The sequence below is a fragment of the Lutjanus erythropterus genome, chromosome 7, assembly GCF_056507025.1.
Source record: "Lutjanus erythropterus isolate fLutEry1 chromosome 7, fLutEry1.hap2, whole genome shotgun sequence".
Lineage (NCBI taxonomy): Eukaryota > Metazoa > Chordata > Actinopteri > Lutjaniformes > Lutjanidae > Lutjanus > Lutjanus erythropterus.
Window position 1 is genome coordinate 24505403 of NC_139323.1, and position 26659 is coordinate 24532061.

Below are 26659 nucleotides of genomic sequence, written 5' to 3' on the forward strand. Positions count from 1 at the left end.
TCTGAGAAGCTTGATACCACTCATGTCTGTTAAAACACAAAGCTATGGTCTGTCAGTTAACAGCTAGCCTTACTGTCAGGATCTCTGCAGGATCTTAAACTCCAACAAGGGCCTTAAAATACAAGACCCCAAATCCAGTTGACGGGTCTTAAAATTTGAATTATAAAGCTAATGTGTCTTTAAAAGTTAGCTTTAACTTCTAAACATTTTTGGACAGAAATTGTATTGCTCATGCTATAACTTGAACATTGAACTATTAAACACTTACGCAAACTGTATGTGCTTTTTTTGCCAGTATGTACATGCCATAGGACTCAAATTTTGTGAAACCCTGACTGTCCAAAAGGTCCTCTAATGAAATGGGTGTAGGCCTCATGACAAATTAAAGACAAGATGTCAGATATTTTAGCTGCATCGGTAATCTGAGAGTCCTGTCCAGTGACATAAGTGTTGGCATGACTTTGAGGGGTTAAGTAGTGACGGCTGATTTGTTAGGCCAATTATGTGACATTTTGAGATCAGCTTATGTCTGCGCTCTCAAGGCCAAAAAAAAAAAAATGGTAAGGTGATGAAAAAAGTTTTCAGCCCTGTACTATAACTTTCATACATCCTGCTGTAAATGTTTGCCTAAATGTGCCCATTATCTTTTATACTCGTCATGCAACAGTCAATAAAATCTGTAGCTTAAGCCAAAGGTTTTTCTGTTGTAAGATAACCATGTTAATTTGCATCAACAACTGAAAAACCCACAGTGGTCAACCCCCTAGAGTAAAACCAAATCAGTATTCCTACTTCCCAAGACAGGCACTTGGACAAAAGCTGTATCGTTACCAAAGTCCAATCTCTTAAGTTTTTATTGTTATAGCTGATATGCGTCATTGAAGTAACTAGCTCCATTCAGTCCTATCTGCACAGTTGTTCACTTGTAGTGTTCTTTGTTCAGAGTTTGATATGAAGGGGTTTAAGTTTCAAAGTTCATTCTCAAACTTGGAGAAAAACAGTTGGCAAAACAATCTCACCCTATGATCCATGCAGTAGCTGATGTGGATCTTTTGATGTCAGATCTCAAAATCAGTTTTACTGGCCATGTACATGGAATTTGACTCTGGTGTTTCATTGCTGTCAGTATACTAAGACAGCAACGTACACTGAGAACAAAGAACAAAACTGAGTGAATAAAGCTACTTACTGGTCAGGTTTGTAATGTATAGAAGTGTGTAGAAAAAAATGTGTATAAAAGTTCCAGAAGTTGAATAATACAAAAAGTGCTAAGTAATATTGAATGACTATATATACATGGAGTGTATGATTGTGTGCAGTATATACATCGTTACATTATGCAAAACACGCAGGGTTTATTTTGACATTGACAGTTGATGGTGGTTTGCACGTTTACTTCATTTTGAACTGTAAAAACATAAAATCTTCAGAGCAGCTATTAACAGACCTCAGGATGAAACCGTTTTGTGAACTGGTGCATTTCCACTTAAATGAAGGCACAGTTAAGGGCAGGGAAAATCCCATCTTCCCCGGGCCACCTTGGAAAACCCTCATCTTGTGTATGGAGGTAAAATTGCAGTCTTTAAGTCAGAAATTAGTGATACTTGACAAGGGTGCAGAGGTCCTGTAATTTCCACTTGCTAATGAGCCGTGCCGGACTTAAACCGGCTGATTTGTATCAGATAATCGGGTCATTAAGCTGACCAAGTTTACTGGAGCTGATATGTTTTCTTGTTAAAACCCTAAATGAACACACTGCGGCTCTTAAAGTAACAACAAAAATTTGTGGGTAGGAACTACAGTAGGTTGAATCTAAGTAGCAAGATGAAAAAGAGAAAGTAGAGCTGATACTAAATTATTTTCATTATCAATTATCAAAGTATTTTCACAATTGTTAAATCTTTAAAATGTCAAAAGTGTGGAATTACCATCATATTTTATCAGAGACCAAACATACATCTTCAAATTGCTTCTTTTGTCCAAAACTCAGTCTCTTCATTTACTGTCAAATGACAAAGAAAATCAGCAAACCCTTACATTTAAAAGGCTGGAACCAGCAAATGTTTCACACTTTTGCTTGAAAAATGACTAAAACAAGCTCTAAAGTAAATGACTGACCAGGAATAGTTTCCTTTGTCAAGTGTCATTTTAATTTTATTGAAGTGAATTCAGATTGAGTACATACATGACATACATGAGCAGGAAAAAACACTAACAAGACAAAATATATAAACCGAAAAAGGCAACAGGTTTCATGAACAAACGAACAAAAAAAATCAAGCAATGTTATGAAAAAAAAAAAAAAAACCTAAGCGTATTTACTATAAACCGTATTAAAATGAGATAAGGTCAGTTAAATGTGTATTAACAAGCGCCTGTCACCAAATAACTGCTTGTGTTAAATGGAGTGACAGGTCTGGAGCAGCCAGAAGAAGTTTACCACAGGCAGCGTGGACGTAGTTTTCACTCAAGTCTCTCTCCACACTTTGAACGACACATTCTTCACTTCGAATGAGTTCCTCAAACTGGTTTGGCTTCAGTTTGTCTTCTTAGTGTGAATCGTTGTAACAGATAAACCGTGGCACAAAACACAGACAGGAGCACCTAACGCTCCTTCATACATCAGGCTAGAAAGAAATTGGCATAAACCATATTTGCTGTGGCTTTAAATGTTTCTATACTTGCTGAATGTTAGTTTATTTTTACAAAAAGGATGCTGCATAGCGGTTTGAGGTGTGTCAGTGTAGCATGAACATGTATGTACAATAATGAAATTTCCCCATCATCTGAAACATGTAGGACTGGAGATAATCAAAGGTAAAGATGTAACTTATTGTGATCTATATGCTTTATATACACAGTACTTTTACTGAATATTGTGTCAGGTGTGATCTTGTGTCTGCACTTTTCCACCATCAGGTGTATTATCTCTTTATGAATAAATACTGTACAGTATAACAGTCTACTGTACACCAGTGTCCCCAGTCCTGTCAAACACTTGTAAATCAGCACTTTATCCACAATCATGTTAAAAATAAAACCTAAGAGTTGTATTTGAACTTGAAGGAGGATACATTACAATGTCTTGTAAGCAGTGAAATAAGAATTCGGAGGATGAATCTGTTTTGTGACCCCCAACAAAAGTCTCTGCAGCTGTGAGTTTGGAGGAGAGCAGGGTTTTTTTTTTTTTTAGCGACCGATCAGGCCAGCCGCCTTATCAGTCAAGCTCGGGGCAGGTCGTGCTCGTGGGCCTCAGAGCAGGGCTGCTGCATCTGCACCACCACAGTCTCGACGGTGACCTCTTCCTCGCTGTCGCTGCTGTCCAGCTCGTCGTCCTCGTACTCAGAGGACTCCTGGTCGTGCTCCGAGCGCGACGCCCCTGACATAGTGCCAAAGGAGTGGGCACTGGTGGAGGCCAGAGAGCGCAGCAGCGGCGTGCTCTCCGACACCTCCTCGTTCTCGTCAGGGCCGCTGTCGCCCTCCTCCGAGTCAGAGTCGGAGTCGCCCTGCGAGGGGACCACCTTCTGCTTGCACACTGGACATGTCTTCTTAGTTTTGGTTAGCCAGGGGTCCACACACTTACTGTGATAGGCTGAGGATGACAAAGGCACAATCAGTGTAAAAAGTTATTTGGTCTGATAAAACAACGGGTGGCACATTCCTTTATTATGATGATCATGGGCACTGTAGTTTATTTGAGTGGATTCCAAATATACCATTCTGCTGTCACAGATACTTCCTAAAGCACGAAATCTGCAACTGAAAATGGCGCCCAAAAAATTCCCCATCCATTTGTTTACTTTAATTACCAGCTGTAAAATACAAATTATTAGTTTTTTGTAAAAACTGGGAATACATATTAGTAACCTAAAGACGTATATCCTCATACTGTCAGTCTACTTTCAGCAGTACAGTATGTCACAGATAAAAATACATTATTTTGGTGTATGCCTTGATGGCTCTAGATTCTAACACATGGGGCAAATATTCAGAACTGTTGCCATCTACTTAATGGGAGACTTAAAACTTCCATATAAGGAATCTTAGTATTTGGCTTGTGTCAGCGATAGGTCTGAGAGTGTGGCTTGGTGTGTCACAAGTCGAATGGAGGTTAATGGGTCACGCACAGTGCAGAAGTGTTCACACTCACCGTGAGAGCATGGCAGGACTCGGAGCTTGTCACCTTCTTCGTATTCATCCAGGCAGATGGCGCACACATCATAGCTGTCCCCTAGGTCAAAAACACAAGACAGAATTATTGTTAATTATTATTAATTAAATATGAACGCTTTTGAGCTTTGATAATACCTCATTTCTAAATGGCCAGTGCATTACTGTCAGATATCTGTACATGACTGACATAGCATTGTAATGATAAATTCATACTCAGTAGTATTAATCAATTCTGAATAGTAAAGTAGCATTGAGTAAGGTAAATGAGTATATATAAAAATATTGCATGAAACAAGGGCTAATAATTATGTTTTAATATTTGCAGGGCTCATCTTGGTTTATATCACATTATAATGTGTAATGACAGGTTTGAGTATGTATCCAGGTTATTATGGCTGCTCCAGACCAGCTGCCTTAATTTCCTTACATTCATTCCCAAATATGTCCCAGCAGCCACCCGTCCAGCCCTCAGCCTGCAGGGAGAATCACTGCTAAACCACCAGTGCTGCATTTCCTGATGTTTCAGGAGGTGCAAAGCCTCTCGGTGCACTGAAAGCTCAGGAATTTATCAAAGCACTCCCTTTCAAATTCCACAGCGTTCTTCTCCTTTTCCTTCCCTTCGTCTTTCCCTGCCCGGGCTGGTGGGACGCAGGGAGGGAGGGAGCCGGGCTGCGGGCCGGTGTGTTTATGTAAGCTCTAAATGAGCATGTTTTCCCCGACTGGGCTCTCTGTGTCCGTGCCAGGGCTGCATGTGACCGTATAAGGATGGGGAGTCACATCGACCAACAGCCCCCCTCCTCCTCCTCCTCCTCCTCTTCCTCCTCCTTTTCCTTTTCTCTCTGAGCGTCAGCAACTTCAACTCAAGGCAATGTTCTCAACTCTGCTCCCTCTTCCTCTTCGTGGTGTTTTTTCCTCTCCTAAACATCTCCATCCCCATCATCCCCATCTTTTTTTTTTACTCAACACTTGTCTTCCTCTTTCTGACACTAGTCCAGAGGAGCCTCCATCTTCTTCCTCTTTCTCACTCTTTCTGGCCTGTGCTGGACAGTCGGGGTGAGGGAGAGGGAACGTTTGTGCAGGCATGGATCCAGTTTACACTCAGGAAATGCTGAACTGTGGCACAAACTGAGCTATTCTGAGTGAAGCACAGAGAAAAGGTTCAGTGGCTCTCTGAACCCAAAGACTGGTCTGTGAAGATAATGTGTCATTCTGTGTTTTTTTTTGTTTGTTTGTCTGGTTTTTTTCAACTTGGGTGTTACTTTTAATCGTTTGGGCCATCATTCCTAAAGTTAATATAACTGTGCATGCAAGTCTGAAAATGAAAAAGCCAATGCAAAAGTGCTTTAAAGCCACAGTTTGCTAATGACTTTATGGTCTAAATAAATACTGGCTTCAAGTCTTCTTCAATACAGGATGATCATAGACAGAATAATTAGAGGACGGGGCGTCCTTGCCTGACTCTGCTTACTCCCAGCTAATCCAAAAATGGGCAAACAGGTGGAGCCTGAGTGGAGCTGAGGTGGCCTCTCATTCAAAGCAGGCACACCTTTAATTATGCACAACTTTAAGCCTTAATATAATTTAAACAGGACAGTTATATAAAAAATCATCAGGATAGAGGATAGAGGCGTAGCAAAGCGTATCCTCTCCAGCTCCACAGTCTGGTCTTCCAAAAACCCAACATGGAAACTGCCATTATGCTAAACTCGAGGCTTTAAGACAATAGGCTGCAAACCAGTTGCTGATGGTGGATTTACACCAAGCCCCCAGACAGAGCGCCGCTTTGAAGGAAAACTGACATGCTGGACAAACTGTAATGACGTCACATGATGCACTGCAGCTACAAAGACTTTTCCCCATAAGCTTATATTACGAAAGAAGTGTCTGTAAACAGTGCATATACTGTTTTGAGCTCCAGTTCAGTGATCTGATTCAATATAAGGATTTGACCCGTTCCATTCAATGCTCGGCTGGTGGAAGTCTGAAAACTGTTGTTTACAACCTGACTGATTGTCTGAAAACTTGTGGCTTATTTGTGCAACTTTGTGCACAAGAAAAAATCACCACAACAGAGTTTAGTAATAACTTTGGTGAGTACAATGTTGTTATAACTGATAACAAGTCTGTAATCGTGACAAATCTACAAAAAAAGGTCAAAGTTGTGGTACGCCTGTGAACATGTTTTTCGACATAGTTGACTTTAAACACGTATAAAAAATTAAATTAAAATAGCACAGCAGTGGTATTTTATGTAATCTGTGCATGTCAGCTGTATACTATCACGTTTTATGTTACGTCACATTGTTTAGTCAATCCGTAAACTAACACTAGTAGTCAATCCTCTGCACCAATGTCACCAAGATAAATATGTGGATTTTGTTATTTGCAACATGATTCAACAGATGAAGACACTAATATTTTTTTCAGACTTAAAGTGTCTGTCCAGTGAGAAACATGCAGCGCAGCGTTCTGCAGCAGAACATAATTCACCGGCCGCTCTGGTCATCCCTCGTCACGGAACAAATTACACCACTCCTGCTGATCAAAGAGCCTGCATCAACCCACTCTTCAGTTCTAAAGGGATCAGCTTCAGTAATGTAATTACTGTGACCTACACATGTGAGCTGAGACTCACTTTCATGATTCTCAGGTACAGTACATACAGTACAGTACAGTATACAGTACAGTATACAGTACATATTGAGTAAAGAAAATGAAAATGTTTTCTTACAAGAACTGTCGGGTAGCTGATTACAATAATTACACAATATTATCAGATTTGTTTTTATAAAGAATAAAGCAAATATTAACAAATCGATTAATATGTGAAATATGTGAAAAACATGCTTTCTACCAAAGTGTCTACTCTTTTCTATAATTGATTAATCGAATTGAGCATCTTAAGTCCACCTCCAGTCATGATTTTAACAATATAAAATTCTCTGTAAGAATAAATTGTATCTGATATTTTATCTATTTTTTTATTTTTTGGCAAAAATAAGTTCACCTTGTTAAAATGGCTTACACAAAGGTCTACACCTTGTCTTCATTTAGTATTCAATGATTCATGAATATGCAAATAGTCCCTGCCTTCTCCACACACCCCACACGCCCAAACCACCAGCCGCATCCAAAAGTAGCTGCACCTGGCCTCTCCTCTGTTTTGCTAGCTGGACTGAGCATCGCCATTAATGATATGTATAATGCCACCCCCTCGATTAACGGGATTGGTTCCTTAGGTTCATGATGTCATTGACCCAGCCTGACTGAGTCCATTTTTCTAAGACTGCCCTTGCTCACTGCAGTTTCACGGCGTTTACTCCTTATTTCACTCCTGATATGTCCTGTAACACATGTAAAACACCACATGGACATGTTGACGAGGTTAAAAATATGATTTTCACTGGAGGAGGTCTCTGGGAAACGCTTGATAATAATAGGTAATATATACTATTCAAAGCCAATCAAAAACATCTACTTCACGTTTTGGCAGTGTGTTCACTCTTCAAATACTGGGAATCCCTCACATTTACGTTTTGGGGCCAGTAGCACATCTTAAAAAGGACTTGTGTGCCAGCGCAGCCTCTCTCCCCTCTATTTTTCATTAATCAGCGAGCCTGCCAGCATTCCAGGCTCTCAGAGGAACCTCGCTGTCCTACTGAACTTCTGATGAGCAGCGAATGTGCGTAACAGAGCGAGCGGGCGGGAGGGTGACAGAAAAAACTTAGAAAAGAGGGAAAAAAAAAATGCCTCTGCACAGTCCGATGTTGCTTGAGCCGACCAGACAAGAGCAACTGGCACTGAGGCCAGTGAACTAAGAGACAGAGAGAGCTCCTCTGTACTGACATCAACATGCCTCACACACAGACACAGGCTGAGACACTGCAGCTGCTCTGTTCAGAGAGTGTGTGTGTGTGTGTGTGTGTGTGTGTGTGTGTGTGTGTGTGCGCTCAGCTCCCCGCCTAACGTTTGGAAGCGGAAAGCCGAGGGGAGGGGTGGAGTGACTCATCACATGCAGGGAGGAATCAGGCTGGAGTTCAGGGGTCAGAGGGAGAGTCCAGCCTCTCTCGGTCTAAATGAATGAACGAAAACAATCCCTCTTCACCGTGTGTGTTTGTCTTCTCAGTTTCTGGCTTCAACGCCTGCTAGATGCCGGTTGCTGGCGAAACTCGCCACCCGGAGGGCCAAAACCCACTGTAAAACGTCAGGCGCATGGCCTAAGTAGGGATGACGCAAGGCTGTGCAATAAACCCAGAGCGTAAGTCAAGTTAATGGCAGAGCGGCGCTGCAACGCTGACAGCCGTGGCAGCTGCTATTACATAATCCTGTACATTGACACAGATCTTATGGTGCATGCTGCTGTTCAGACTGCTATTGTGCGTCAATTACGCGGGCACCGTGGTTTTCATTAAGGCATTGTGCACCGTTCATACAGACTCCCTTTGTGTTAGCTACTATTTATTTCAGCCTGAGCACCCCCTTTTCCAAACATGCAAGTCTGACACTTGACACTCGCCACCTCTGACTCAAATCTACACCAGAACTGTCATCAGAGGTATAAATCAAATATATGCTCAACCACAGAGGCAGCAAGAAATACGTGAAAAAAACAGCTCATTAAGAGTGAGTTTAACCGAGTGTTTGCAGAGTTGATAGATAGATGTCCGATTCTGCCAGGCTCAGCTGCTCTGCCAGAGAAGGTGGGCAGATAGACTCATCAGCAGAAAGGCATCCTGCCAGCACAGCAGCAGCCGCCGAGGCTGTGGCTGATCAGCTGGTTAACATCTTCCCGAAATGACTTCACTTACCCAGAAAAGACATCACACCATGATGCATTTATAAACTCTGTGATTCACACTAATGTAGCACAGAGGCCTCACCACCACAGACTGTAGAACCATAATCTATGTTATATATCAGACACAAGATCCACACGTTGATGAAAAATCCATATGTAGCGTATATATATAAAGCCACCAAGACTTGAAATAAACCTTTTCCCTTAGTGTCCCACAGTTGTCCCATAAATTACTTTCAACTGTCACAGACTTAATGACCATTGCCCCAAACTTAGGTTCTTTTTTTCACTTTACACAATAATTATAGTTAAATATCTTCACTTCATTGACTCACTCTGGTCCACAGTGGGAGTCCTGCTAGTTGTTCCCTGTCCTTATATTTTAATAAAACATTGAAATCACCCCAGGTGTCTTCATTACTACAAACTGCAGTGCAAATGCAGACCTGGTTCTGATTGGTATATGGTGAAGGAAATGTACATTAAACCACTTTAAACTCAGTTCTCTCTCTCTCTGGACTTATCTGTCCCAGAAATGTCTCAGACACCTTATTATTGTTTCCCAGGTGTTATCTTATTGTCCACGGGATGATAGGTATGTCACCTATTTGGTTACTGGTGCTATGAACTTGTCATACCTAGATTTGGGTTCTCTGACAGCGGCCATTTTGGTTGTTACTGCAGCCAGAAACTCATATTTGGATTTGTCTCCTCAGATTATGAACAAAGATGGACAACCTGTCTCTTTTTCCTCTGACTGCACAAAAATGAAGCCAAAATATTCCGGCTACGAGAGCTGGTATCTTGCCTTGGTGACATTATTTGATGCCAGGAGTGGTCAGCGTTGTAATCGCAAAATCTAATTCCTGCCCATACAACTGGTACACACAAGCTGTCAATCAGGATGTGAAATTTGCTTTTTTTTTTTTAAAAAAAAATAGCATCAAATAACCAATATATACCAAACTGGTCAGAAAAATAAACACTTGAACGTGCAACTACCTAAAATGACAAAAAACATCTACTGGAAAAATTTATTTGACATGTACTCTGATGTTTTAGTTGGCCCAAGTCCCATCTGCTAACATGGAGGGGGTGCGGTTTGTGACCTATTCCGCAGCCAGTCACCAGGGGGAGTTTGAGATGTTTTGGCTTCAGTTTTGGAGGGGCAGTCATGTTGTCCATCTTTATATATGTCACTGGTTTTTCCAACTGCAACTGCAGCTTAATGGCTTCAACGTGCTTCATGCTGCATTAACATGCATCCTTGCAGCAGACTATCTGCAATTTCAGCTGCATTTCCAAAAAGACTTCAAATAAAGTAAACAAACAGAAACAACGCCACGCTACATGCTCTGTGATCTTTTCTGTGTTTTTTGAACATGTGGAAAGTTACAGATTACAGCTTTAAAGGCAACACTAGCACGGCGTCACGGTGTTCCCGTTCACTATGGCTGCATCTGCTCAAAGCCCCCAGAGTCCAAGCTCAGCATTATCTGTTGCAGCGGAGGCCAAAGGCACCATTAGGCATCCTTCCCACTCTGTGCGGCACACACACACACACACACACACACACCAGTGCTCTGAACCCCGAGTTTGGGCGCACTGCCCAAAAACCTCAGAATGAGAAGTGGAACAGCAGCGGGTCTTGAGCGTCACAGAGACTTGTGTGGAAACTGAACTGTCCCAAAGAAACGCTACAGCTGAAAATTCCTTTGTGTAACATTACGGAGCTCATGGATTAAAAAAAAACATGATCAGCATGCTGTAAACAAAGACCGCTGGTGGTCCGATGAGCTACCGTAACAGCAGCTTTGTGATTCTAGCTTGTTATTGTTTCTGTATGTACAGTGAGCCTGTGGTGTTTTTTTGCTTCCACAAAGTTCATGTTTCATTGCACTCCCATAAACACTGTCAGACTTGGGGCAGGTTAACACCTAAAGGTCCAGTTCCTGAAATAAACCGGCGTGAGAATGTTACATTGTTTCAATTTTCCAGGTGGTTCAGTTTGCGTTCACAAAGGCAAATGGACCAGAAAGTGTAAACCCAAACACTGACCCATACATGACGTTCTTGTCGTGAGTGAGCGATGGTGGTTTCCACTCCAGAGTTCACTAGACAGCAGAAACCACGCCTTCGAGGCGGACCAGAGCTGCTGTTTGGTCCAGACCAGAGTTTCACATGAACCCAAATGACCTGCACCAACGGGTTAAACGCTCGATTCAACCAGATTAAATAAGGTTCGAGTGAACATGCTCAGAGATTTTACTCCACGCATTCTCCTTGCCAAAACCTGGCACCTTCATTACCAACAATAAAGCTTGACCACCAGCAGCTCGGGGGTCAGAGGTTCGGGTCTGCCTGGGTTAAGCTACTAGCAGCTAATGTAGCCTTAAACTGCTAACCTACAACAGGGATGAGGAGTGGGACACAGAGCACACTTACTGCTCCTGATAGAGATTTATTTTATAAGTATTATGTAATTATGTTCTCCCCATGTAGAACCTGTATACTAGAATATATCTATCTATAGTGTGGGATCATGGGAGTTGTATTCTTCACCTTTAAATGACCAATGTGGCTGATGAAAATCTATTTGGCATCGATCAGACTGAAATCATGCACATGGATGAGGTAATATTTAAGTTTTATTCACATTGCATTTAGTCACAATCGTCAGCTTTCTTCCTCACTCTCTTGAGTGAGGAAGAAAGCTGACGACGTATGATACAACGTATCCTGTGTTTTACCGGAAGTTATAGCAACTAGCTAGCAACAGTTAGCAGGAAATGCATATTGAATAAATGAAATTTATATTGAATAAATTATGGACTCTGCATTTGAATGTTATTGGAAACATTTGAGATAATCTAAGCACACAACTTCATAAAATATATGACATATGTCTAGCATTTTAGTCATTTTAATGCTGAAATGATACATATTATAGCTTCAAGTATAAATCAGTTTTGTGGCTCTCATCTGTAGACTCTCCACAGTGTGTCTGTCAGACTTTTCATACACAAACTATATCCAGTTGGTTCTTTGTTTTGTCCTGGCAGGTCGGAGTCTTTCTCCTGTTTGGAATTATCTCATTGTGCATCATGTTCACTCTCTTCCATGTTTGTTTGTGTTGCCTTCAAGCGTTGGCCAAATTAATTATTAAAATACTGCTGTTAAGAGTTTGATTTGCAACACAGTCGAATAAATGATAGAGTATTGCATGAAACAATTGCCACATGATATCATGTATATTGCAAAGTCCTACTTTAAGTCGCTTTCAAATCCAATTAATTTATCGGACTTTGTGCAGCTCCCTTGCAAGGCTTTTTACAATTTTAGCTTTTTTAAAAACATATGCTAAAGTGCGCATCAAGACCTGTAAACTCTGATGTGCAAAATTGGCACACTTACCTTCTCAATGACTGCAGATAAACTTCACAAACACACATCAAAAATAAATTACCACCGTCCTTGTGCATGAACAACACCTCCTAGAAATGGAATCCATGGTTATTTTGTAAAATCTTTATTGGTGACTGTTACATCAGCCATTATCCAGATGTTGATCTCAATTCCATGTCACTAACCATTGATAAAAAAAAAACATTTGAAGAAGCTATTCCTGTTTTGACTTTAACCTGATGTAAACACTAGTGAACAACAAGTCCCATCAGACAACAGAAGCCCTGTCCCACTGCTCTCAGGCCCTCCTGTTACAGCCCTCCCAGGCTCAAACCAGGGCACTGGGTCCTCGCCAAGCGAGCATTGCTCCAGAGCGCAGGGCTTAAAAGGTGATTAGGTAGAGATTTGGTGTCCCCTTCCTGTGTCGCCCAACGCTCTGACTCAGCTGACAGGAGCGCAGACGCTGCCCGGGAGGCCGTTTCCTGGACATCTGAACTCCCTGCAGCGGTCAAGGTCGACTGCAGCGGTGCCTGGTGGAAACCCTGAGTCAGTGGGCACTGCAAACCACAGAGCCTGACGTGACAAAAACAGCTATCTGGGCAACACACGCTGCTTTTAGCTGGTGTGTTGCACGTGCATCTGTTACTGCCAGGAGGGGAGGAACAGCGCGACTCATAACCCCCTCAATTAGCAGCTTTGCAAGGGGGCTACTTATTATGCACCACCCGTAGTCTACAAAGCTTCCCGGTGTTCCCCTGCACAGCTGATTGTAGTTAGTCAGGGGCTTTCCAGTCCGTAAAACACAGCTGCCGGAGGAAACACAGTCGGTACGAAAAAACCTCTAAATACACAGACAAATTTGGTTGACCATAGTACAAAGAGGATTTGCATCGCAAAACAAAGCTATAGCCGGTCTGACCCTTGCACCAAGGCATGGGGGGAGGCCACAGAAAACTGCACTCACAAACAAGCAGCACACTGTACATCTGCTCAACACGTTTGAGTTAAAAACCAAAATACACTTAACTTTCAACCCCTGTCAGGCCTCTGGCATGACTGAGAGCACATTCCAAACCATCAGTCATGTGTCCAGTCTCAACAGAGAGGAGCTCTAATCTGCCACGGAGGGCTTTGTGGAAAAATCAAGTCCATATTAATCCGATTAGCTCCAAGGTGCAGAGCTCCAGGGAGGAATGATGTGTCGTAATGAATGGATGACATCTCTCTTCTGGGCCAAATCATGTGAGCAAAGAGCGGCCTGATGGAGGAGTAAATGGCATCACTACAGACTCTGAGGTCAGAGGTTAGAGTCAGGATAAAGCCAGCAGAAATGATTTTTGATCTGCTATTTCAGTGAGGGTAAACAATCCTGATGCAGAGTGCATCGGCAAGTTCAGCACAAAAATGAGGGGAACATTTTACTATTTTTGTGTTTTTAATATACACAACAGTGTACGCAGAGTGTTGTACCTGTAGAATTTTCTGTATACCCTCAGAATGACTCAACAAAAATGCTCTACCTTTACAGTCAAATGCATGATGTTTATTCCCCGTAGAGTATATACTGTAAATGACTTTAAGATGTAAATGGTACCTTCAAAGTTAATTAAAGCTGCATTTCCACCACAGGAACTTTCTCCAGGCATAAGCAACCTTTAAAGAAGCTCACTGCGTTTCCACCACAGGGACCAGGGTCTAAATTAAGCTCAAGGGACATTATCTTACCCCCACCAAAATCCCAAGTACAGAAACTTTGGGGGTGTGGCTTGGAGCCCTGAAGATTTCTGGTTGGTTGAGTACTTGCAACATTTTATTTTAGCCACCATTTTTTAACAATCTGCAGCCACAAACCAGTTTTTTTTTTTTGTGTAATGTGCTTTGACACAACAACATGGAGTTACATGTAGCATGGACCAACGCCAATCACATAAATAATGATGCCTGTATGTCGCTTTATATGGCATCATCATTGTTTTAGTTCTTTGAAAAGTAGTTCCTGGGATTAAGAGTTCTTGGTACTTTGGCGGGAAGTGCAACTGCAACTTAAGATATTTGAGTTTGCCTCCATACCTTTCTTATACTTGTGGATGGGAAGTTTCTTTAGCTGATCTTTGCGCAAGCGGCTCCTCCGAGCCCGATGTCGATCCTGGACAAACTTGGTGATCTAGAAAGAGCGGGAAAAAGAAACATGTCCTCTATAATCAGTACGCAAAACGCACGCACGCACACACTCAATCTTTCTTTTCCAGGTGCCGAGTCCAGAAAAACCATAAGGCTGAAAAAATAAAATAAAATAAAAAACATACTCCAGGAAGCGTCCATTACTTTTGCCCTTTATTAATGACCCATTACCTCCTCAACCCAGCAGCTATACATGGAGAAAGGGCTAGATTTCCAATTAAACAGGTTGAGACATCTTGCTAAAAGCAACGAGAAAGCAACAGCGTGGGCTTGGGCTTGAGAAAGATTCAGATCTGATGAGCTGATGAGCAAAACCTGCCAGATTCTGGGTCTATGGTGTTATACATGTATGAGTGCGTTTCAAAGACGTTAGACCAAAACTGTCCCACACTTGGGCAAACCCAAAATTAATAGTACCTAGGTAAAAATAGCAAGTATTTTCTACTTTTAGTCACCAAATTTAGAGAACTACATTTAAGTAAAGTAAAATTACCATCTGACTTTAAATGCACTCAGTAGTTCCTCCGGTAAAACCACTGTGCTTTAATTTAAAATGAAGATGTCTTAAATGTAACCTACCATGAAAACAACAATGAGGATGAGGCAGATTCCCACGATGATGAGGAAGGGGATCAGGTAGTATTCCAGTGGCAGGCTGAAGTCTGGCATGAGGACCACATGTCCCCTGCAAAAACGAGCACAGCCAGCGTCGGCGTTGGCAGGTATTAATACAAACACACTGAAAGTGACCTGAACAGAGGACGTATTATGGCAACATTTTGTCACGGTTTATCATTTTGGCTGAGTTTCATTTGAGTGTTGTTCATGATGGCATTTCAGTGTTAATTAATATGGGGTACAGGGATCTACTTTTTCTCCCAGAACTCCCTCTGCAGCAGACATATCTCTCCACACCCGTCAGATTTCTAAGAACCAATTTGGTCCACACTGACAAGACTCTGCCAATACCATGTTTGGTGTTCATTCCTCTGCAAAAGACTTCGGAATAACCCTCATGTATCTGGATGGTATCTGACACACACATACACACACACACACACACACACACACACACACACACACACACACACACACACACACACACACACCAGCTAGTGTTAAGAGTTTAGAAATGGTACTTTAATGATTCTCTCTGACAGGCTGAGACATTTCATTACCACCTCTGCAGCAGTGACAACACATCACCAGACAAATCCTCTGCCTTGGTATATTACAGTGCTCGCTGCTTGCATTATTATTCTACAACAATATTAGATTTAACTCGTATAGAAGAGCCGGGTAGAAAACAATGGCAAGACAGTTTTGAGTGGGCAAAAAAGCAGCCATCTCCTCCCAACGTTAGCCTGAAACTGAAACATGAAAAGTTCAGTGTGAGGAGTAAAAACCTGCTCTTATGGGCAGAAAACTGAGGTTTGGGTTCAGACTTACCCCTTGTCATATGTGTAGTCTTCTTTCAAGGAGTTGGCAGTCTCCTCGCTCACAAACACAGAGGGAATATCTATCTGCTTCATAACATCCACTAAAAATAGAAACCAAAAAAAAAAAACTGCTGTATTAATATATCATGTGACTGTGTATCAATGTCTCACTCTATCGAACGACCTTGAAACATGATGTTCTGTTATTTGAGAAAAAACAGAAACAAGACTTGTTAGTAGCACAATGAAAAACAGTCATTAAAATGTCTCATGATTTTACAAAAACATCTGCTCAAGGTCCCCTTACGTTCTTTTTTGGAGTTTTTTTTAATTTTTTTTTTACCACATCTAATAGTCTTCATCAACTAATTGAGTTTGCTCAGTTTTTTTTTTTTTCTCAATATTATTAAAAAAACTGAAGAACATGAGATGCATTTTAACTAGAGTTGCCATGTTTAATCGATTAGTTGACTGACAGTGAATTATTTGGCACCTACTTTGATAAATATTTATATTTTTAAGCAAAAATGCCCCCCAAAAACAAAACTTTCATCTTCCAAAAAGTGAATATTTACAGGTCTTCTTGATCTTCTATTTCTTTAAGAATAATATTTTGGGGTTTGGACTGTTAGTCAGTCAGAACAAGCAATTTGAAAATGTCAGCTTGTGACATTTCTGACCAAACAACTGATCAAGAATGTAATGGGCAAAGTAATTCTTGTCAGTAGGGGCAGCGCCCCAAAAACTACTATTTCCAAGGTCAAGAATAAAGTTTCGCTCTCAAGTTTACCAACGACAAACATCTGCTTATCGAAAATAGATCTTGTTGTGTCCATCTGTGAAGTCCATTTGCTTCCAGTCAGTAACTTTTATTATATTACCTTTGTTTATAACATGAAAAATGACAAGTAGTTAGTGAAGAATGAAAACAGAGCGCTTGAGAGAGTTTGGACTATCGTCAGGTTCAGACATGGCCACCAATTCTTCAGTAAAGTGTAGGGAGAGGGGAACAGACACTTCACATCACAGACACTGATAATAAAAGATCCAATTTTGCTTTTGCATTTACCCCTGATATTTTTAATGAGTTCTCGTTATCCTCATTGAGATCACATTCCTGTCTTCAGCCTGAGAGTATCTGACGTAAAAGAAAGTTTATAAAAGCTTGCACATCCAAACACTGTTGAGCTCGGGAAAACTTGGAAATACTCTTGTTATGTGTCCCCTCTTGTAAATTCAGCAAATGTAACACATTGAGTTATCAGTTGCACAGATGAATGCAGCACACATCGTCACAATCTTACAGTATATAATTCATTTCCCATCTGAATTGCTTTCAATTTTCACACAGTTCTGGTGGAATAATGCATCTTTGGCACTTTCATAGCACAGAATAGATGCAGGCTTCTAATTATAAATGTGAGGCATTCCTCTTTCTTACCTGCTCTCTTGATTTGAATTTGAATAACAACATATATTTTATAGAAGCAACAAGAAAAAAAAAATACTGGGTGCCCACAGCTAAACTCCATGTAAATGCAAGGCACTATTGGAGTCAAATTGGTGAACTAGGAAAAACGGGGATGCCACTAGGCCTCAAACTACATTTTATGTTTGCTAAGAACAGTTATGTTATGTTATGCTGTGTACAGATGCCAGCACGTTGTACAGATTGCATTTACAAGTAATGCAAGCCAGACTATCTGTAGATGTGGTCAGGTAGATCCAATCACATTTTGATCATTATGTGTTTACACCTTGCATTAACATGCTTTTTTTTTGCCTTTTCTAAATATTATGTGTGGATACAGATTGCATTTCAATACCAGGTGTAAATGAGTGGTTTTAGTTACCAAAAGTGGCACAACCAAGTGTGTAAAACATCAGCTTGTGAGAGCTCCTCCTCTGAAAAACACAAACCAGGTCAAGAAGCCTTCTGGATAATTTATCATTGTGCTGCAGCCCCTCAAGTGAGAACAGTAGGTGAGACTTTAGTGGGAGAAAACCCCAGACTCTATCATAACACAAAAGTGGGCTAGAGAGCAGGGATATATGGATTCAGAGGTGGGGAATGCTGTGGTGCTGCAGGGCATCGCATCCTTCCTCAAGCACATCTAGAGACTTGAAATGGACTTCCGACCATAAAAGTGCACAGCTTTTCCCGGGGCTCAGGGATTAAGAGAAAAACAATCATCTGTCAACAGAGACACATAACCAGGCAGCTTTGTACGATGCTACATGCTGATGTGCTGATGTGTAAGGAGGAGGTGGTGTTGGTGGTAACTTACAATCATTGGATCCCATGCTGATTAAGTCATCAGAGTCCACATTGTGAACAATGGCGGCCTTGTACCCGGCTTTCTGGGCATTGAGGACCTGCAAGGAGACAAAACATTTACGCCTTAATTATCAAATGGATCCCCTTTGGTGCAAACACCTGGTGATTATAAATCAGGCTAACATCAGCTGCTACTACAAGACTAAAAACAGCCTTAAGTGAAGGCGGTGTGTGTGATAACAGGGATTTTGTGTCAGATAATGTGACCTAATCCGATTTCCACTATCTGACATAGCAGCATCAAACCACATTAAACGTAACATAGAAATAGAAACCAGTTGTGGTCAGGAGGGAGAGCTCGCTCTGATTCTGCTCACAGGCTTTCAGCTCACTGAGCCAAAGAGTTTGTTTGCAGGGTCCAAATCTATTCACCTGCATTAACCTTACAAATGTACCACTTCCACTGTAAGGATGCACTCTGCTGCTGATGTGAACTAATTTATGATCGGGCTTTGCAAACTGAACTCCCAAAGGACAATAAATTCTACAGTTTTCCGTCTGTCAGCATCTTAATTACAACAGCACAGTGTGAGGGGATAGCAGAGCACAGATAAAGGAACACTGAGGCTTCACGTCAGCTATCAACAGCATGTTTACAGACCGTTTCGCAGGAAGTGTTTGCAAGAGACGAGATGTTTGTGTTTAAGGCCTAGCCAGCTCGCTCCTCCATGATAAACACTGACTGCTAATCTAAGCTGACGGAGCTGTAGACAAACTTTAGTGGCAAATTTAAGATTAGAAAAGATGTTACATTATACGAAGGTGTGACAAATGCTGAGAGTTTGCACACTGCTTTTGCTCAGCTAAAAACAGCTCATATTTTGACCTCAGTGACTTTATTTCCAGCACCTTTAGATGTGTTGCAATTTCTCTTTTTATCCAACAAAAGATCACAGGTTTTGATCACCTCAAAAGCCACGTGGGCATAAAACACTCAATGCCAACCCTGTTAACTCATGAGAAGCTGTGATAGGGTTGCACGATATTGGATTTTTGCCAATATAAACACATTATTTTTTCTACATCAGTTAATTACCAGCACATGTTGTTACTCAGTTTTTTCCATACTCAACATCATGTGCGCATGATTTTAAAGCCAGTACTAACGATATGTCAATATTATTGTGTATCCCTGTGCTGTGACTATCTGACAGATTGATTCACCAGTCAAGACAACAAGAAAAAAATCTGGATCAGTTCTCAGTTCATTTATCAAAATTTTAATATTACACTTTGTATTGCATTTCCATATTTTCAGTGGACTTTCATTTTTCTTTGGATTGAACATGCTGTTTTGGCACATACCATCTTCTTTTAAACTATGACAGTACTCACTATTCCAGTCAGGTGCACGGCTTTTGTGTGTTAAATGTGTGTAAACCGTTGTATAAACATGCCACCGTGTCCACAGGCTCATTAATCATACCTCTTCAGAAAAAGGTTAAGCCTCTCACCGCTGCCTAAAAACAGCTTTCATCCAAGTGCAACCGGTTTACTGTGTATGTGTGTAGCGGTTATCATCTCAAAGGCAATTTATTTTTCTTTTCATATCTGTCAACACCTACATTCAAATAAAAAAAAAAAACAGTAGGCTGTGGCTGTCTCTGCAGCAAGACTCAATTATTATTGTCTCAGTTGTGGTGCAACGTGTCAACGACTAAAAATGTTCTGGGTTTTCTCTCAGCGTGACGCCCAGAAACATAGATTGAATGTTGCATAATATAATAGCTTACAAATCAATTTTGCAAGACAGTTGTGTTGTAAATGTGATTGTGATTACATAAATATGATGAGACAGCAAGCTGCACCACAAATAAACGAACTGAGCAAATTCTGGGGCTCCAAATGTGTATCAGTGAATGCCTGGTTTTGTTTTAAAGACTGTAAAGCTTAATGATTTTACATATTCATGAACGAAACAAGAAATATGACTCCACCGTCAGAAAAACTGCAAGACAAGTGTTCAAAACCTGAAATCCTGCAAAATCTCAGTTACTTTGTGAATGTGGATCAAGTATTCTGCAGTAGGCTGCAGTTAATGTAGACTATTTTCCCTCAAACCTTTAATTCCACAGCAGGTGGTACTTTCAGAAAAACGTTACGCTGAAGACTCTAAAGCAGGATTTCAACAGGGATCCTTCCAGCAGCAGAGGGGCCATGTCTGCTGACTGTATCATGGATGCAGGGGAAACTGATGTAATGAGGATCTTCCACCTGGGAGGCTGTTTTTGTGGCTCTGACACAGTATAGAGGCTACAGTATCCTGTATGGCCATTGTTGTGGCTGATCGCTCACAGCAGATGTGGTGGAGGAAATAGGATATGACAATACAATCCTGGAATGAATCATTATGTGTTCTTACATGGACTTTGGTTAGTCAATGCTTCCTCTGAAATTCAGGAGAAAAACCTTTTGCATAAGATCACATAAATGTCACTCAAACTCCTGCATGAAAATAATGAGAACAAAGGCAGTGATCCTTCAGTAACAATACTTCATCTGAGAAGAAAATCATATCCTAACAGTATAACGCTGCCTAATACAAAACAAAAATAAATACCACTCTGCTTGCTCCTTACTTAATTATGATGCCTGAACTTTCCGTATCGACTTGTACAGAGTACTCATCCAATATCAGTGCATTAAATAATATGAATACATTACCTTACATTACTAACCCTGTATGGAGGTGATATGAATACTATCACTGTTGTATAGCCTTGTATAGCCATTTCTGCACTAATAAATGACATAATATCAGATTGATGTCTAGACTTGCATCATACTCACTCACTCACTCGATCCAGCAAATACTCGTACTAGTATCAAACAAACCTAAATGAATTAATAGATTCAGTTTGTTATAGCATTCGCCGAAGAAAATTTTGACACAACACAGCCAAATGAAACCAAATTAAAGAAAAATCAGCCCCAAAACTTCAACACTATAACAAAAAAGCTACATGTAATGTACCTCACATTTCTGATGGTTTTTAGCACCAGAGCTGAAAAACATCAATCAGCCTGATAATCAGACTGAACTGCCATTATTTAGACTTACACCGTTTTCATGTTAGCCAAAGCAATCTTTTGCTATTAATAAGTACATTTTTGTCATTTTTGAGGCCGTTATTCTGGCTCTTCAAAGGAGGATGACATCCTCATTCTTAAACCCACCTATTAAGCTGACACTGCCTTGGTTGTTTCTCCAATCAGTGAGAACAACACAAGACTCTGGCAGACAGTGTTTGAGGTCTATAACCAGGTTAACACAATATGAAATGTTGTTAAGACATGGGTAACACTTGTAATGTTATAATACATTTATAAGGCTTTACAAATCTTTATAAATGCTTATAATCATTCATGACAACTTATAACAAGTTTAAAAAGTGTTAGAAGTGGTGGATATAACGTATTGTAAGTTCAGATTCATAATGCTTGACAGTGTTTCAAAGAATCCGAGTCCTGAGTTATACAGCACATTATAACTACCATAACTTGAGCCAGTTATAAAGACACTTAAAAAACAGCTCAAATGTATCATAACAGATTATAAATAGTAAATTTCTGAAATGGGAAAATGACTATAAACATCACACAACTGCTAATAATCTTGTACAGTGATGCCACTTGATTTTAAAGCTATCAAATAATTCATATTGTTGATTAACTTAAAATTTATAATCTGTTCCGATACATTACAGGAGTTCTCTGTGTGTCTTTATAAGTGACTAAAGTTATTAGTAGTTATAATGTGCTGCTGTAACCCAGGATTCTTCTTTCAAACACATTTGTCACTTTGGCATGGAGGTAGCAAGTCTTATAAGTATCCACCACTTATGATACTTGTACTATATAAGTTGCCACGCATGACTACAAACATTTTTGGAGAGCTGCAGAAAATCTATGAATGATTTAAATGTCTTATGAATGAATTACAGACAAGACCTTCCTAGAAAGTGTCATGGAAATATCCTGTGCTGCTACAATTGAGCTTAAGTGATTTCTTTCCTATTATCAACACTAAATGTCACATTTGGGTATCAGATCATGATTAAATCATCAAAGAGCACAAGCCTCTTTTTTGGACCACTATTTTGTCCCCATTTCTGTAAAATGTAGAAAATTATTGCTGAAATAGAAGCATTTAAGGCAGCCCGAGGTGTTGTAGACACACAAATACTAACCAGAGAGCTCTGAACATAACAGAGTAATTACATTTAACCAAAGTAAGAGAATTTAAGGGTTATTTTCCTCCTTTAAACCACCGCTACCTGAAGCCCCTGAGGAAACGCTGATGTTAATTATTAGTCAGAGCGTGTGCCACCCTCCTGTGATAAATTAACACCCAGCCCACAGCCAGAGACAGAGTGAGACCGTGACTTGTGGCAGTTGGGGTTGTATCACACTCACAAGGATATGAAAGTCATCTGCTCTGTTAAATAATAAACCTCACATTAACCTGGGCAATCAGTGGTTGTGTGAGTGCAGCGTGTGCCTGTTTGCCCTGCAGCTCGGCCAGGCCTCTTTACAACAGCATCGTACCGACGCAAGGAAATCCATTTAGACCTGTGAGGGGTGAATAGTATATGTATTGTGGCCTGTGTGGATGCTAATGCAGAACAGCACTGTCTTTTGTCTGCTTCTTGTCATTGTAATTTTATGCACAGGCATACGTGAAGCAGCGTGTATGGCAGCACAGCATTGTTATCCCATGTGTTTTCTTGTGAGGGTGTATTGTGTGGAGGTATCAATGGCTACTGTGTGCGTCTCGAGGCAGGCAGGCTGTCTGGATAAGAAACACACACACAAAAAAACTGTGTCTGGATGTGTGTGTGTTTGGAGGAATGGAAAGTAAGCTAGGTGGAGGAAGATTTCTGTCTTGCCTGACAAGGCTGTGATTGTAAGAAAACCCCAATGGACAATGGTATATAGTTTTGACATTTAATAGACTTAATCACAGAAAAGGGTGCTGACAATACTGATAACAGGGGAGGGCAACATGGCCTTAATATCATGGTAATGTGTCCAACTAATTATGGTAAAACTAACTTCAGGCTGGTGTTTGACTGCTTGTTTTCCTCTTGCTTTTCCCTCGTATATACTGACCTGATTGTGACTGATTGAGCTTTAACTTTTACGATGTAACAATCAGTCATATATCAACACATTTTTATGCATATTTTGAAGAATCACATTTTAAGGTTGATGAAAACTACCTCAATTGTACAACAAAGTTTTTTTTACACTCACTTGAGGTGGCCTTTTCTTGTAGATGGCCAGAGCCCTCGTTTTGTTTCTTCTTCTTCTTTGCCATCTATTGGCGGTTGGCAAACAACTGATTTTGTTTTCAGTTCACAACCTGTACTTCTTCTACTGTCTTAATTATAGCCACACATAATGTAGCCCATAGCACCAACTTCTGACAAATCTACGCTTTGCAAACAACCTTAAGCAGGTAACGGAAATTATTTGTTGCACTTTGTTTATTCAGACCAAAAACAGCCCAGCATAAAAAATGGGGCTGTATTTGTGAAGGCATGAGACATGAAATGCTACTCAGACTGAAAACTCAATGAGTCACTGCACAATGAATTATAATACTGTAGACTAGGGCTGTGACGATAACTGTATTACTGTAATATTGCAGCCACGGGATGCCTCCTGTGGGGATTAGCTCATTACTGTCATCGACACAAATTCTGCATTTGAGATCAGCGCATGGATCTATTAATACATCAATAAATCAGCGCTGTCACATGACAAGTCAGGAACACTGCCTCTGATTGTTTGACAGACTCAACCCAAGGCATTTTGGGATTGCCAGTGGGCGGCTGACAACATACTAACAACAACAGCTGTTTTCAAGATGGAAAACTGGATAAATAACCATAGAAGACATTCTGTGTTGGATTTATCATTATGGGTTTCTTTTAATAAGTCTCAAACAAGACACTGCAGTTTAAGTCCAGATTACAAAGCTTCTGAAAGGGATATGATTACCTCAGAGCTAACACTGTAGGCACAAAGGTACCGTTATCGTTAGTATTTCTTGCCTAGCTTACATCAGGGCCAACTCCCTTAACTTTTCCAGCTGTTGAGAAACAGCTGAGACTTTTCTTGGTCTTGAGAAGCTGCAGCGTTTATTAATTGACACACTTTAACCTGTACTGTACATTTACTGCCAGGTTGATAACTTATTGCTCTGCTCCATTAGTAGCACCGTCACTCTCAGCCTGCTTGCACACTGCACGCACTGCAGTAACGTCCAATAAAAACATGATTATTCAGGTAGTAGAGGAAAGTCAAAGCCATCCTGCTGGAATATGTTGCTTTGTCGCTGCAGTAAGAAAAAAAATCCTTACTGCCACAGCCTGTAGACAGGGCTTACAATTCTAGAAAGTAACACAATGGCAAATATTTTATCTTTCATCATGACAAGCGCAAGATAAACAAAAGTATGGAGTTTGTGTCTTGCTGTCACAAAGTCAGACTGGTTCTGCTCCTTTAAAAAAAAAGAAAAAAAAAGAAGGTTGTGTTTTGTCATGCAGGACTCAAGCCTGTCTGAACGCAGCTACAAGTCTATAACCTCTGATACGCAATGATTTATTTGATATGTCAAACCTGACTTATCTAGCTTATCTGGTTCCATGCAGGATAAGTTAAACACTACAGCGCTCAACATTGATGTGGTATGTATAGTTTGCATCATCTTACATCTTGACAGCTAGGTCATTGTAAATCAAGTCATGCAAATAGGAAACTAATGCAACAGCAGCCACAAGACAAATATTGCCCAGTTGTGGTTAATACAGGTCATTAGTAATAGTAGTAGTATAGTAGCAACAGTAAATGTGTCCCTGTAACCAATCATCATGCTTTACTTCCTAGAATCAGCTCGGCAGGTAAAATAATCAAATGTGAGTGCTGACAGTAGAGGGTGGACAAAAAAGGTGTTCACAGACAGGCTGGTCTACAGTTTGGTTGAGTGTCTTTTCAGGGATATTTTACAGTAACAGTAAAGAGCCCATTTGGCTGTAGGCTGTCTAGATGCCAGTGTGTGGTGCGGTCTGTCTGCCTGGGATCTGCAGAGGAATTCAACCTCTGCTGCTGGCTCACCCTTGTGTTTGCATGGGCAAAGATAAGAACATTCAATGCATTCCTGAAAGCCTGAAGAGAGGGAGAAAAACAAGAGACGGAGAGGCAGAAAAAAGGAGAGGGAGAAAGGGAAAATGAGATGTGAAACCTCTAGAAAAAAAAAAAATCAATGAAGAGAAAGTGTGCGGCTATAAACACACACACACACACAAGCCCATGCTCTTCTACCATCTGCAGACCATTGTGCGCCGTGGCACCATCATCTATGTCAATTTAACAGCCTTCATTACACCACTTAATTGCAGTAATCCCTGTGGGACCAAATAAAAATCCTGCCAACTTCATTATGGTGGTAAAACATTAGAACTAGACATAGACTTTCACATTTTGGTTGAACTTCTTAGCATCTTTTTTTTTTACCAAATGAATGACAGAAAAAACTATTCTTCTCCCTTTTGTTCAAGGCCAAAGTTTCACATTTAGACACATGGCAGCTGCCCTGTACAGCTATAATGGAACTACACTGAAAAAGTTCCTCTCTCAAGGGCATCTTTACATATTTTTTTATCATGTGACAGCATGACTTGGCTGCAGAAACTTCTAGCTCTGTTCCCTTTTCCTGCCTTCCAAAGTCCACATTATTTTTCCATTTTTGTATCAGGCTCTGGATATAAACCAAAGTAGAAGCATATTAAGCTTCTGATGCTTGTTTTCTCAGCATGGCACCCTGTGGCGTGCTGACCAAAATTTAACTTGGCCTAAAGCACAAGCACTGTAAGGTTTTATTCATGAAGTTGACCAATCATGGATTTTTAAAGGACAAATTGGACTCTGCTTAATTGGCTGTTGTTTTTGGAGCCCTGTGAGTGAACTTAACAAGTTCCACAGGCTTTTTGTCAGAGGGTTAAAAACACAGTGCCACATATAAGCCCTAAATACTTTCCAACTGCGAGACCTCATTATTAGGGAGGATTGTGAAACCAAAGCAGGGGGTCTGGAGGGTAGTCCCCCAGAAAAGGTTTGATACGATTTGTTTACTGCCTTCTGGTGACTTTTAAAGAATCAAAATAACAAATTTCACATTTTCAAACACAATGGGACCACAGCATTTAGCTTTACCTAGTCCAATTTGAAACTTGATTACAAAAGCACAAAAAATGAATATTTCACAAATGATTTTCTCAAGGTATGTTAGTTAGGCTGTTCTAAAAAATGAACCCCTTT

At 40.6% G+C, this 26659-nt stretch overlaps 1 protein-coding gene across 1 annotated transcript in view; it reads right to left on the bottom strand.

Annotated features, from left to right (window-relative positions):
* Window positions 1–2096: 2096 nt before the first annotated feature.
* rnf13 (ring finger protein 13) overlaps window positions 2097–26659 on the bottom strand; it is a 57862-nt gene continuing 33299 nt past the window's right edge. The window contains exons 5-10 of the mRNA XM_084723281.1: window positions 18285–18372; window positions 16007–16097; window positions 15137–15242; window positions 14447–14540; window positions 4151–4231; window positions 2097–3592 (exon numbers count right to left, since the gene is read on the bottom strand). Of these exons, the coding sequence (XP_084579407.1) occupies window positions 3222–3592; window positions 4151–4231; window positions 14447–14540; window positions 15137–15242; window positions 16007–16097; window positions 18285–18372 (831 nt within the window). The 3' untranslated portion in view covers window positions 2097–3221. The remainder of the gene's footprint in view (window positions 3593–4150; window positions 4232–14446; window positions 14541–15136; window positions 15243–16006; window positions 16098–18284; window positions 18373–26659) is intronic.